Source organism: Malaclemys terrapin, chromosome 15 (assembly GCF_027887155.1).
Source record: "Malaclemys terrapin pileata isolate rMalTer1 chromosome 15, rMalTer1.hap1, whole genome shotgun sequence".
Classification (NCBI taxonomy): Eukaryota; Metazoa; Chordata; order Testudines; family Emydidae; genus Malaclemys; species Malaclemys terrapin.
Genome location: NC_071519.1, coordinates 26,087,911 through 26,102,008, shown reverse-complemented (window position 1 = coordinate 26,102,008; position 14,098 = coordinate 26,087,911). Strand labels below are relative to the sequence as shown.

At 46.8% G+C, this 14,098-nt stretch overlaps 1 protein-coding gene across 6 annotated transcripts in view; it reads left to right on the top strand.

Annotated features, from left to right (window-relative positions):
• The window catches only part of GRAMD1B (GRAM domain containing 1B), a 224,202-nt gene that overhangs the window by 191,267 nt on the left and 18,837 nt on the right, over positions 1-14,098 (top strand). For 4 of the 6 annotated variants that reach the window (XM_054049521.1, XM_054049518.1, XM_054049522.1 and 1 more), the window contains 11 exons: positions 140-255; positions 846-1,002; positions 3,762-3,948; positions 4,332-4,475; positions 5,402-5,520; positions 7,570-7,712; positions 8,538-8,641; positions 9,099-9,302; positions 9,541-9,631; positions 12,590-12,697; positions 13,336-13,453. In XM_054049521.1, the coding sequence (XP_053905496.1) occupies positions 140-255; positions 846-1,002; positions 3,762-3,948; positions 4,332-4,475; positions 5,402-5,520; positions 7,570-7,712; positions 8,538-8,641; positions 9,099-9,302; positions 9,541-9,631; positions 12,590-12,697; positions 13,336-13,453 (1,491 nt within the window). Of the gene's footprint in view, positions 1-139; positions 256-845; positions 1,003-2,238; positions 2,297-3,761; positions 3,949-4,331; positions 4,476-5,401; positions 5,521-7,569; positions 7,713-8,537; positions 8,642-9,098; positions 9,303-9,540; positions 9,632-12,589; positions 12,698-13,335; positions 13,454-14,098 lie in introns of those variants that run through there. The other 2 variants (XM_054049523.1, XM_054049524.1) reach the window with 2 other exon arrangements.

The following is a 14,098-nucleotide window of genomic DNA, read 5'->3' as shown; positions in this document are numbered from 1 at the left end:
GAGGATGAGTCAGTCATTGTTAGGGTGGCACACTGAAGGTGTGAAGAGCTGTGTAAGTGCTAAGCGAGATGAATTAATTAGTGTCTGGGATTCTTAGATGGAAGGGTGCATGGTCTTATCCTTTCCCCCTCCCCCATAGCCCCTGTGTCCAAAGGAGCTCTGGCACTTCGTCCACCAATGTTACGGGAATGAACTGGGGCTGACCAGCGATGATGAAGACTACGTGCCTCCTGATGATGATTTCAACACTATGGGGTGAGTAAGTGAAACTAGCTCGTGATGAAGAATTGTGAATGCTGGTGATGCCCTCAGGAAATTAGGGCCCCGTCCCTTGCACGCCTCCAACTACCATTGAACTCAGCTTGCAAGGAATTGTGGGATCAGGCTGGAGGTCTGGACTGAGAACCTGATGCTTCAGATGCTTATCATGCACCATACCCTTTTACCTGTACCAGTACCACAGGTGTCAATGGACCTTCAGCACTGAAAGTACAGTGCCTTGCTATTTGAGTTAAAGGAGTAGTAGCTCTCTTAGCTAGTAGCAGGCTGTTACACTGACTGGAGCCAACCACTGCAGTGAGGACATGCTGTTGCACACAAGCCAATGCATTATCCTGACAGAAGATATCAAAACCTCTTTATAATTTGTATAAGCACCTGAAACTTTGGGGGCTGGAACCATGTTGGGAAAAGGCTGTTCCCACAAGATTCCCAGTCATTTCTGCTTCCGCTCAGGCTGGAAATACCATGAGAACATCCTTATTCCAACATTTCCCATCTCCAGTCCCAGCCAGAGCTAGGGAAATACAGAATTAAAGACTGGCATGTTCTCTCTGGATTTACAGCTACTGCGAGGAGATCCCTGTAGAAGAAAATGAAGTGAATGACAGCTCCTCCAAGAGCAGCATGGAGGCCAAACCTGAAGCTAGTCCTCTGCTGCCCAAGAAGTCCATCACCGCCTGCACGTTGACGTCCACAGGGAGCAGTGAAGCGCCAACTTCAGTATGTGTCTCCTTCCCCTATCCCATCCCAATTCTGATTGCAGACCAGAGGCCAGGAGCGTACAAATAAGCTGAAGGAAAGACAAGCTGTGACTTAGAGGAGAGATTCAGGTCGATAATTTAGCAGCCTGCAGAAGTTATGTGTAATCCCTTGGGGATACTGTTGTCTCTTTATTTATTTATTTAGACCTATACACACGCCCTTTAAACAGGAGTTCCTGATCCTCCTCCTCTTGACAGTTCTTAAATAAACCGTGGTGTAACAGGCTGCTCCTGTAGTCCCTCTTCCAATGCAACCAAAAATAACCCACCCCTCACAAGTGTTGCTACGATCTCCCATCGCGACCCTCCCCAAGGGAAAAAAAGAAGAGGGACCTGCAGCCTGCCCTGAAAGTCATTAACCATGCCTGTTATATGGTGGCAATGAAAGCATTTTGGCATCTGTGGTCTCAGATGAAAGGAAACTGATTTTTCAAGATAGATTTGGGTTGTTGGTTCCCCCCCTAAAATCTGTTTCCACTCATGGCGTCACTCCAAGGCAGAGTTAAGGTGACTGAGGTGGCCTCACTGCACATTTCCATACCTTGACAAGTTTGGTTTGTGTTGGGGTTTAATCTCAACTCTGAATTTCCTGGGTTTGTAGTGCTTGTTTGAGGATAACTGGAACTTGGATGTGATATATTTTTATATCCTTATGTATGTGCACAACCTTAACTGAAATATAAAAAGATCTTTGGGAATACATGGGAATGCACACAGAGCGTTAGCCTGATTTCCAGAGGTGTTGAGCAGCCCCAGCTGCTGTTGAAGTCAAGGGCAGGTGTTAAGACCTGGAAAAATTGGTCCCTGTGTGTATTAAAAATAAATATATCAATTAGGGCTGTTGATTAATCGCAGTTAACTCACGCGATTAACTCAAAACATTAATCGTGATTAATCGCAGTTTTAATCGCACTGTTAAACAATAGAATACTAATTGTAATTTATTAAATATTTTGGATGTTTTTCTATATTTTCATATATTGTATTCTGTGTTATAATTGAAATCAAAATGTATATTATTTTTTATTACAAATATTTGCACGGTAAAAATGATAACAAAAGAAATAGTATTTTTCAATTCACCTCATACAAGTACTGTAGTGCAGTCTTTGTCGTGAAAGAGCAACTTACAAATGTAGATTTTTTTGTTTGTTTACATTTGCAGGAGATAATACTGCCCTCTTCTTATTTACAGTGTCACCAGAAAGTGAGAACAGGCATTTGCATGGCGCATTTGTAGCCAGTATTGCAAGGTATTTACATGCCAGATATGCTAAACATTTGTATGCCCCTTCATGCTTTGGCCACCATTCCAGAGAACATGCTTCCATGCTGATGACAGTCGTTAAAAAAATGATGCGTTAATTAACTTTGTGACTGAACTCCTTGGGGGAGAATTGTATGTCCCCTGCTCTATTTTACCCGCATTCTGTCATATATTTCATGTTATAGCAGTCTCGGATGATGACCCAGCACATGTTGTTCATTTTAAGAACACTTTCACTGCAGATTTCACAAAACTGATTTTTTCACAAAAATCACTTTTTTCACAAAAAAGATACCAATGTGAGATTTCTAAGAATAGATACAGCACTTGACCCAAGGTTTAAGAATATGAAGTGCCTTCCAAAATCTGAGAGGGAAGAGGTGTGGAGCATGCTTTTATAAGTCTTAAAAGAGCAATACTCCAGTGCGGAAACTACAGAACCCGAACCTCCAAAAAAGAAAATCAACCTTCTGCTGGTGGCATCTGACTCTCATAATGAAAATGAACATGCCTCAGTCTGCACTGATTTGGATCGTTATCAAACAGAACCGGTCATCAGCATGGACGCATGTCCCCTGGCATGGTGATTGAAGCATGAAGGGACATATGAATCTTTAGCGCATCTGGCACGTAAATATCTTGCGACTCCGGCTACAACAGTGCAATGAGACTGCCTGGTCTCGCTTTCAGTTGACATTGTAAACAAGAAGCAGGAAGCAGTATCTCCTGCAAATGTAAACAAATTTGTTTTCCGAGTGATTGGCTGAGCAAGAAGTAGGACTGAGTGGACTTGCAGGCTCTAAAATTTCACGTTATTTTATTTTTGAATGCAGTTTTTTTTTTCAACTTTCATGATAAAGAGATTGCACTACGGTACATGTATTAGGTGAATTGAAAAATACTATTTCTTTTGGCTTTTTTACAGTGCAAATACTTGTAATCAAAAATAAAGTGAGCACAGTACACTTTTTATTCTGTGTTGTAATTGAAATCAATATATTTGAAAATGTAGAAAACATCCAAAAATATTTAAATAAATAGTATTCTATTATTGTTTAACAGCACAATTAATTGCGATTCATTTTTTTAATTGCTTGACAGCCCTAATGTGAATCTTTCCCATACCATCAGATGTCACTTAGGGCAGGAGGATGGCTCCCCATCCTTGTCTATCATGCTGTTTGCAGGAATGGCTACCTTGTTGTGCTTTTATAATTTAACCTTTTTTATGAGGATGGGTGGTTGGCCCGTTGCTCAGCCCCAACCTGGAGGACTGTTTGTCCTTTGGGCTCTAGTCTTTGACCTGTAGGGGGTGTGTGTGTGAGTGTGTCAGAGAAAGAGCTATGCCAGTGGGAATTTTCACTGATAGGGGGCGTGTGTGTCAAAATCGTATCACGTAGCTCTCTGTGGTGGCATCCTGATCGCCTTTCTTGCACTCTGCCTCATCCCAGTTTGACGGGATGCTTCCGGAGGAGGAGGAGTTGGTGGAGAGTCCCCTTGAGAAGGAACTCACCCTTGAAAACATCATTGGAGACAAGATCGAGATCATCGCCCCGGTGAACTCCCCTTCCCTGGACTTCAACGACAACGAGGACATTCCAACGGAGCTCAGCGACTCGTCGGAGACCCATGATGAAGGTGGGCAGCGATGGCGGGTATGGCTGTCCTGTGGTGTCCCAGGATGCCCTGGTGCTATCTTTCCCAATTGGAGGTATTGTGGGGATACTGTGCTATCCTCCTTTACTGGATTCTCGAGGTCTTCAGCAACTCAGCATCATGGGCCAGATGAAAGGGAAACAATGAAATAACTCCATGGGGTGAATTACACTACTAATATTACAGTCATTGCCCTGGGGGCATTAAAAGAAAGGGAACCAGCTGTGTCTCCTTTGGGCTCTTCTCCTTTCCCAGACTGTAACTGGTACAGTCCTGGCACTGCAAAAGGGGAGCCTTTGAGTCTGGTGCAGTGTCCTTTGGCCTGGAGGCCAGCAGCGCTCTCACCTCTCTCTGTCTTCCTGCAGGGGAAGTTCAGGCCTTTTACGAGGATCTGAATGGCCGGCAGTACATGAATGAGGTGTTCAGTTTCAGCGTGGACAAACTGTATGACCTGCTCTTCACTGACTCCCAGTTCCAGAGGGATTTCATGGAACAACGTCGGTTCTCCGGTGAGCCATGCACCATCCTAGGACGTGCCCCATGCCCAGCAGCTGATTCACGCAGCACTAGGTGCTAAGGGCAATGCAGAAGGGGGCCTCTGCATGTTGGTTTGGAGGGCGCGGCTTAGAGGCACAACTTAGTGTATTGCTGTTGCTGCCACAAGTGTACCTGGAGGGTGAGGCTGGCTGGGCTGGGGGTACCAGAGGGAGTCCTGAAGTCTTTGGAAGTTCCAGGCCCCATTTAAGCTCAGCCCACCCTTGATCACGCACCCAGCTCCAGGCATCAGGTTCCCAGTAGAAAGCATCTCTGGCTTTGCATGCAAATCTCAGCACATCACAGAGTGGCACAGTCTGTAGCCCAGGCAGAGAGTGATTCTTGATGTAGTACAGTCCATGTTTTTACTGTAGCTCTAACATCGTCTTGTGGGAAGACAGAGAGACCCCCTGACCCTATCCCTGATGCTGGACAAGGGGAGAAAAACCAGACCTCGGAATTCCTCAGGCATTTCTAAAGCTAAAGCAATGCTACAATGAGCCTCTTTCTACATGTTTTCTGCCTCTCCCTCAACTGGCAGCCTCACGGGACTTGAAAAGTGTGGTGGCTGGAAAGGTCAATACAAAACTCTTTATTAAAAAAAACAGAAAGATGAAGTGAATGTGAGCATTGTCGGAGGATGCTGGATTGACAGCCCTGGAGAATGATGTCCTGGTGTATCTGTGGGACAGTCAGCAGCTTCCCCAGCCCCTCCACACCAATGTGCCTCTGTCCTTGGGGAGACCATGGCTAGGGGAGGGAGAGGCTTTCAGTCTCAAGCCTGCCAATGAGGGGAGCAATGAGGGCCAATTCTGTTGGGCCTGGGTGTGTGGATAGCTTCCCACTGAGTTAACACCTCTGTCAAGTCAAGATTCTAACTCGGTGGCCTTTCCTTTCCCAGAGATTATCTTTCATCCGTGGAAGAAGGAAGAAAATGGCAATCAGAGCAGAGCAATCCTGTACACAATCACCCTCACCAATCCTCTCGCCCCGAAAACTGCTACTGTCACTGAGACTCAGGTATGTGGAAGCAGAATAGGAAGGTGCCAGACAGAGACTGATCAGAGACTTATTTTAATACCCTGGGCTCTGGGATGTGCGTGCTCTCTCTCTCTCCCCCCCCCGCGCCTGGCTTCCTCTGTTATTAATTTGCCACTCATTATCATTGCAAATTCTAATGGCTAAGTTGTGCTACAGGGAAGTGACTGGGAATTTCCAGGTGAAGGGAAATCTGTTCCCAGAACAAACAGCCTAATTAAACAGCAAAGCCGCTGTCTGCACCAGTGGTTCCCGAGGTACAGCCTGTGGGACATTTGCTGGTGGTCAGTCGGGAGCAGGTGGGTCACATGGTGGTCGCTCCTCCTCTTTCCAACTGCCTGTAAAGGAGTCCCGGCTCTTTATTGCATAGAAGTGCTCAGAACCATAGGCCAGTAAAAGCAGCTGGAAACACGGAAGAGGAGCCAGTCTGGCTGTCTTTATTTAGTAGCTGCAGCTGCATAGGAGGAAACAGTACCTCTGCCTTGAGAGCAGAGCCTGCAGTGGCACTGGAGTTGCCAGCCACAGCCCAGGAGAGGAGTATCCAGGCAAGCCAGGGAGACAGTAATGAGGCAGTGAGGAAGAATGCCCTGGGGAGCAGGGGGAGAAGACGACAGTGTGGCTGGACAACTTGTTTGAGGGAGCAGAAGAGATGGGAACCCAAGGTGAAGAAAAGGACCATGCAACAGAGAAGCATATGCAGGATGGAAGGAGAAGTGAGCCAGCCGGGTAGCAGAGGATCATGTGTGAAAAGGCAGAGTGGGGGGAGAGAGGCACAGACCAGGGTGGGGAAAAGGGGAGATGAAATGAAGAGAAGAAGAAGCCAGTGCAAATAATTTTATTCCCAAGGGGACAAAGCACTTGTCACTCTACAGAGAATCTGACACTGCTTGATCCTTCCTTCCTGTTGTTGTCCTGTGTAAGCAAATGCTGCAGCTCCTGCAGAGGTGTTATCCTGGTGGAGGAGGACATGGCCTGCATTATCATGATGGGAGGGGAGGTGTACATGAGACACCGTGGATGTGTCTTCCCAGCAGAGTTAACTCCTCTTGAGTTAGCTTTGTTTGAGTGAGAGTGGCCCCACTGCAAAATAACACCTGAGTTGCACAGAGTAATTGCTTTGGCAGCTAATGTGTTCTGCTCACTTATCTGTAACCTGTATCTCCTCTCCTCAGAGGGGACAACTTGAGTTAAAAGCATCTCCACACTTGAGTTAAGGGTTTCTGTTGTGCGGATGGGACTCAAGTTAGGGGCAACACTCAAATTATAGTATAACTTGAATTACCTTTGCGGCGAAGACAAGCCTTATGAAATCTCTGGAGACTCCCCTGTCTGTACAGTCTCCGGCTTGTTAAAGTGACGAGGTTACCTTGTAAAGTAAATGGACTAGACTGTCCATTGTCCTGCACCTTGTGTAGCCATTTCCACCAGTGCAAAGCCTTTGTGAAATGCTACCAAACCCAGAATAGTAATGATTTACACTCATTTTGCACTGGTGTAAATAATTTTGCAGTGTACATGGCAATAGAGAATTGGGCCCATTGACTGCAGTAATTGATCATTCTTTCCAGTAAGGCAATGCTACTTAGCCTTCATGCCAAGAAACAGATATTTATGTTGTTCACAAATATTTGCAGAATTCTTCCCTCTGTACAATATAAAGAGCCAGAGATCAGTTTATTGGGGAACGTTAGCATTGGTCAGTTACATAAGTCGGTGGGGGTATTGTTTCTGATGGGATTAGGTATGTAACTAACCCAAACTGCTTGAGTTTGGAACATTCTAATCAAATTTCCAATTTCAGATTTGCCATAGGGAAATACTTGAGCTTACATTTTGTTTTGTTTTTTAATGAATATTCACACCAGGAAAACTCAGCTGCTAACGGAAAACTTAACACAAACGGGTCACATAGGTGGCTCTTACTTCTGCATGAGATGTTTTGCACGATTGCAGTGAAGAGCCATGCTCTGTCCTGGCCTCGCTCTGACCAGACTAACCTCTTCCCTGTGCTCTCCTCTCCGCTTTGCGCAGACAATGTACAAAGCCAGCCAAGAAAGCGAGTGCTACGTGATAGACGCAGAGGTGCTAACTCACGACGTCCCCTACCATGATTATTTCTACACCATTAACCGCTACACGTTGACTCGTGTCGCCAGAAACAAAAGCCGACTCAGGTACAGTACTCGGAGGGACTGTGGATTTGTTGATGATGAAAAATACTCATCCACCGGCCTCTCTAGAGCACCTTTCCTCCCAGGATCTCAAGGCACTTTACAAATAACAAAGGGTGAACTCCTGCCCTCTGCTTTACAAGGGAAGGGTGGAGAGACTGCAAGAAGCCTGTCTTTGCCCCCCATACCTTACCCCTTGCAAGCAGAACCTCCCCATAGCTCTTCAGAGTGGTAGGAGAGGTGGCTACTTATTCCACTGGCCCTTGAGCAGACAGTATAGTTGGTGCAAAGGAAGTGTGGGTTAGGGTTGGGAGGTGGCCAAGAGCCAGAGAACCTCTCTTTGAATAAATGGTTCATAGGAACAGCTGCTATGTACTATCCATTGAATCTTGTGGGCAATGGGAGGCGCCAACAGAGAGCACAGGGCTGTGAGAGATTCATAGGGCAAGTGAGCAAGCAGAGCTGCCAGCAGGTTAGTATTGGGTAAAATTCTGCAGCCTTGGAGGTTTGGGCTGGGCTTGGATCAGCGCCCGAGTGTTTGGCTGCGTATCCAGTACACGTCCAGATTTGCTGGGGGGATTTTGACACTGGGCTGAAAAGAACTGCCACAGGGAGAGGCTTTCAGGAATGGGCCACGGGCAGCATTTTGGCGCTTCAGGCCCCAGCCATAGCCACCGTCGAAATCATGAGAGGGAGAAATAACACGTGTTCTGTTGCTTTAGCAAAGGTTTGTAGGCCGTGGATTCACCTGTCCCCACTGCATCCAGGGGGCAAAGATTAGGAGGTGACAGCTCAGGGGTAACTGGGTTTGTTCTTTTCTTCCCTCAGGGTTTCTACAGAGCTACGTTACAGGAAGCAGCCGTGGGGACTTGTGAAATCCTTCATTGAGAAAAACTTCTGGAGTGGCCTAGAAGATTATTTCCGTCATTTAGGTGAGAGCTGCAGTCGTTCACCCGTTCCACTATTACCAAGGGGCTGTGGCGTGTTGATATCGGGGTGTGTGCACATGCGTTCCTGCAGGCAGTCTGGTGGTGTGGGATTCAATAGCAGACTAGCAAGAGTCGGCTACCATGGCTGGGTTTCAGACAGAGCTGGATGATGTTATTACTTCACATTTAGCGCTGCCCATTAACATGTGTGGGTCGTGAGATCTCAGTGCTTTAGCATGAACACAAGGCGGTCAGCACCAGACATTCGGCCAGGTGCATTATGGATATGCCTGCTTTCATCTTCTGAAGCTGCCAGTGCTGGGCCCTGCTTTGGCCCAGAGGGTGGCACTGGGTGGAAACTGTGTTGTTATGGTCCCAAGCCTCTATGAAAGTGACCTTGTATAGAGTGACCCTCCGTTATTTTCCCTTGATATTAAACACGTTGCCTGACTCACTGCAGAGAGTGAACTGACCAAAACCGAGAGCATGTACCTAGCGGAGATCCACAGACAATCCCCCAAAGAGAAGATGAGCAAGCAATCCACATTGCGCCGAAGGAAACGGCCCCACGCCCACCTGCGGGTGCCACACCTGGAGGAGGTGCTGAGTCCTGTCACCACCCCCACAGATGAGGAGGTTGTGCATCGCATCAAGCACGTGGCAGGTATGGAATTGCCAGCTAGGAGCTGGGCTCTTCGGGGATGGTGATGGGGTGGGGCCGGGCCCCTCTGGGGGCCAGGGGCAGAGAGGGACCGGGGGCTAGACCCCTCTTAGAGGTAGGGGTGCAGTGGATTTCAGCCTGGGGGGTGATTGTTGGAGTGGGATTTGGGAGTGTGGAGAGGATAGGAATTGAGCTCTTCCTAGGACATAACTTAAATGCATGACAAAATGTTTCCCCTCAGGTTCCACGCAGACGCGGCATGTCCCTGAGGACAGTCCCAGTGGCTTCCATCTGCAGAGCGTCTCCAAGCTGCTGGTCGTTATCAGCTGTGTGTGAGTGACTCCTTACGCCCTCCTGGCTTGCTCAGTCTCGCTCCTGGGGTCCTCCTGTCTCCGTGGGGAAGGGAGCGGGTAGGATAAAGAAAGAACTGGATAGGAGTCTGAGTCACCATGTTGAGATGTGGATCTTCTCCAGCAGACGCTGCCCCAAAAGCAAAAATCAAATAAATTAACCTTTCAAAAAAACACCTCATAAATGTTCCATATAGTTGAATTCTAGCTCTGGTCAAAGGTTTGGGTCAGCTCCTGCTGGAGATGATCCACATCTCAACATTGTGACTCAGACTCCTATCCGGTTCTTTCTTTATCCAACCCACTCCCTTCCCCCCCAGGCCTGACCTTGCCCTCAGCCAGACAGAACCCTGCATTCCTACACATTCCTAGAAGTCCTAGGAGGTAGCTCAACTACAGAGTACGCTTTGTTCACCAGAGCACCGGGGAAAGGGAGGGGGAAATCTATAGTCGACAGAGGAGAGCCGATGAGAGGCCAGAGAAACGAATATGAACATGAGACCCCATAAATAATGACTGAAGAGAAAGAATTGTAAATAACAGAAACATTTTTGGAAAGTGAGGAATAAAACAGGTTCTTTTTATTGTATCCGGGGTCTTGGTTTAGACATTTTACAAATTAAGGATTTTGCACAATGCAGAGACTGTAAGTTTTTTTATTTACCTACTTGGTACCACATACAAACAACCTAGCAGTTCCCAGGAAAGTGAAAATGTGGTGCATTTATCATGCAAACTATTATACTGTAGTGCTAATGGTAAAGGTACTATACTACTACTACAACAGTGTGTTCACTACATTCGTTTTTATTGTATGTGACCAGTCGGTTTGCTACCTGTTTTCCTCTCATCACATTCCGGAGTGAAACCTTCTTGGCTACTTGCAAATATGTATGTTCCAGAGTTCTGGGTTTTGGAGAAATTCCATATTGGAAGGAAACCAGCCCATTAGGAAGAGATTTCTAAGAAATCTTAGAATTATAAACAGATTTCTTAGAAGAGAAAAAGTGCGGGGAGGGATTGGTGAGAACTGGGTGTGCCTGTACAATGGTTATAGCAGGCTATTAGAAATCAGGACTGCTGGGTTTTTGTCCTGTCTCTGCCACTTACTTCGCAATGGCTACCACGGTGGTGGGCTTATTAGAAATGCACACATGATCCAAACAAGCTTGGTCCAGCTACAAGACCTCTTTTGGTCTCCATTTACCCACCTATAAAATGGGAGTCCTAATGCTTACCTGCCACTTAAGCTGTTGGGAGGTTAATGCACTCATGTGTAAATGACTTTTGGAGGAAAGACACTGTACAGGTGCCTGACAAAGCATTAATGATTTACTGTGACCTGCACAGAGAGGAAAATCTTCCCCAGGACTTAGCCTAACTGAAACGTGATCCTAATAACAGAGGATCCGCTGAACCAGTTTGAATAAAGTAAGAACAACCCCAAGCTTTTGCCCCAAACTCAACCAGCCTTTTCAGACGTTTGGAAAATTTGAATTTACCATTTGAATTTTACTTTTTAAATTGCTGTGCCTCTTTTTCTGCACTCCCTGGTCCTGACTGGGATAAGGCTGAAGATGCTTTCTGACAGAGCTGGTACATCTAGCAGCAAGCCAGATACTTCCTGCTGGATGTGCTCAATAACTCTGGCACCGTGGTAGGCATCTTCTGCTAGACGCACATTTGGCAGCGCTGCAGATATCTGCTGTTAGACTGACCTGGTGTATCTGGCAGCATGACAGATGTTTGCTGCTGAACATACCAGTACCTTCTCTACCAAAACACTTTCTGCCAGATGCACCTGGCACACCCAACCATTTAGGTAAGAAAGCACAAAAGATCAATTTAGAATAATCCCTGTTAATAGGCTACCAGACAGCTGTCTGATTGGAATGACTTAGAGGCTACCAATGCATCTGCTTCCAAACTGGTGCACCAGAGATCAAAGCGTTTGTAATATTTTCAGAATACTGTATCTCGCCAATGGCCATTAGCCAGAAAAATGGGGTTGGCCCACTGGTTCTGAAGCTGTGGGGATGTTCTCAGACAGCCCCAAACATGGTAATTAAAAGCCTCCCATCTTGGCTGGCATCTTTTATCTGAGCCGCTGATGCATCTAATAGATATAACCACCACAAATGCCAGGTTGTGGCGACCTTATATAAAGTGAGAGCATTGGTTGGCATGCTGTCCCGTCAGGCTCCTTTCACGCAGCTTGGTGCAAATAGAGAAAGAGGTGCTTGCAACTTGAAATGTGAATTTATAATCCGAACAATACCGTGTGCAGGTGCCCCATGTGTAGTGGTCTGCAGGCACCGCTCAACCTCTGCTGTGCTGCTAGGGAAAGAAGAGCATTGTCCTTAGAGAAACACCCATGCAGCTACAGCTTTCTTCCCTTCTCTCTCCTCTCCTTCCTCCACCCTTTCTTTCCTTCCCTTCTGTGTATTATATGTATCCACCAGACGTTCCCCCTCAGTTTCTCCTGTCCCTGTGCTGGTCTGTTTCTAACCTCTAGCTCCTCCATCTTTTCTCTTTCCTGCTCCCATTAGGATTTGTTTCAGGTACTGTCTCTTTTTTACCTCTTTACTCTTGTGTTTTTCACCTGCTTTTCTCAGTATCGGATATAACTTGCCACCCGCTGAGCTGGAATCCTAATCCACCAAACTTGGTTTATACGTTGTCTGAGCTGATCTGTCAGTCTCCCCATTGCTCTGCCCTCAGTTGTGTTCATTTCATGAAGTTCTGTCTGCGTCTCTTTCTCTTTCTCAATTAAAGCTTCAGGCCCTGATCACCCAGTTCTTATTCAGGCAAAACTGCCACTGCTGTCGGCTGACTAAGGCATCCAGGACCCTGGGACCTTTGGGGCATTTTATAGGGAGGGGCTTGAATGATGTATATAGTTGGGGATGTTTCCACCACTGTCTTTTTTCTCCTTCCCAGTCTGGTGCTGTTGGTAATTCTCAATATGATGCTGTTCTACAAACTTTGGATGTTGGAATACACCACCCAGACCCTCACCGCATGGCAGGGCCTGCGGCTACCGGAAAGGTAACTTTGCATTTTATTTATCTTTGCCCCTCACTAACTATTACTTCGTGTAGACACTGGTGGCTTTTCCAAAACTCCACAGCCCAGAGCTGCCCAGTTGCCTCTTTCCCAGCCTTACACACTAAAGGGAAGATAAATTATTTGGATTGGAACAAGCAAGCTGGCGCTTACACTGGGGGTGAGAATCAGGCCTTTCCTGCTATAGACTCTGCTAGACGAGCAGTACTCTCGAGAGCGTAGTGATTGTCTGGTTTCACGCACGTAGTTGTTGTTGGATATTTTATATGTATAGCTTGTCTCTCTCACTGACAGAAATTGAGACAATAAAATAATTACCTCACACATCTTTTCTCTCTAATATCCTGGGATGGACACAGCTACAGCACTGCATACATCTGGAAATGTTCATTTCAAAGCATCTTCATTGAAGCTGAGGTTGGGCAGAGGTTTCCAAGGAAGACAATGTGTGGTGGGTGGAAGTTTTATGAATGAGTGTGGGAGGGTGGGGGGTACGCTCTGGCTTTGAGGTGAATCGTCAATGACATCCTTTTACTCAGCAGCCAGGAACTCCCCTACATCCATCCCACCCCCTTGCTTCTCCAGAGCCAAACCATTTGTGTTTTGTGTGCACCTGGCAGGTTACCCCAGTCTCAGTCGGAATGGGCTCGGTTGCTAGAGTCCCAGCAGAAGTATCATGACACAGAGCTGCAGAAGTGGCGTGAGATCATCAAATCCTCCGTGATGCTTCTAGACCAGGTGAGAACAGCATCTCACAGCCATTTGCCCCAGAAATTCCTATTACATGAGACTGGGTGGAACATTTCTACAACCACCCTGCTGTCTGTCTAGATCCTTACCTACCCAGGCTGTCTCTAGCTGTCCCCACATGCACATCATGACCCCTTCAAACAGGACTAGTGCAAGCAGGTAAGCTTTGACACCTTCAGAGCAATCCTGAATTATGGAGCTTCTCCTTGACCCAGTACCATAGGCCAGATGGTGGATGTAGCATCAGGTCTGGATGCTTGGTGTTCACATCCCAGTTTGATCCATTCAGCCCTCCACAGTCCCGTGGTAAAATAGACAAATTGACTCCCATGCAGCTTACCGAGTGCAGGTCTTCCACATGAGACCTTAAAGAGGGAGGGGGTCTGCTCCATGTGAGCATTGGCGATCCTTTAGGGCACTTTAGAGCAGGGGGATTATGTTTTTGAACACTCCCGCCCTGCCCTGCTACCTGTTTGCTGGTTGGTGTCCACCCTCCCCCACAGAGAGGGGGCTATCTGTACAGACTTTGCAGTTTGTAACATGCTTTTGCTTCCAATATAATTTAAATAACATGCATCTGTCAGAAACCTAGGTCCTAGCTGTCACTCTGTGCTCCATCTGCCTGGCTGGCCA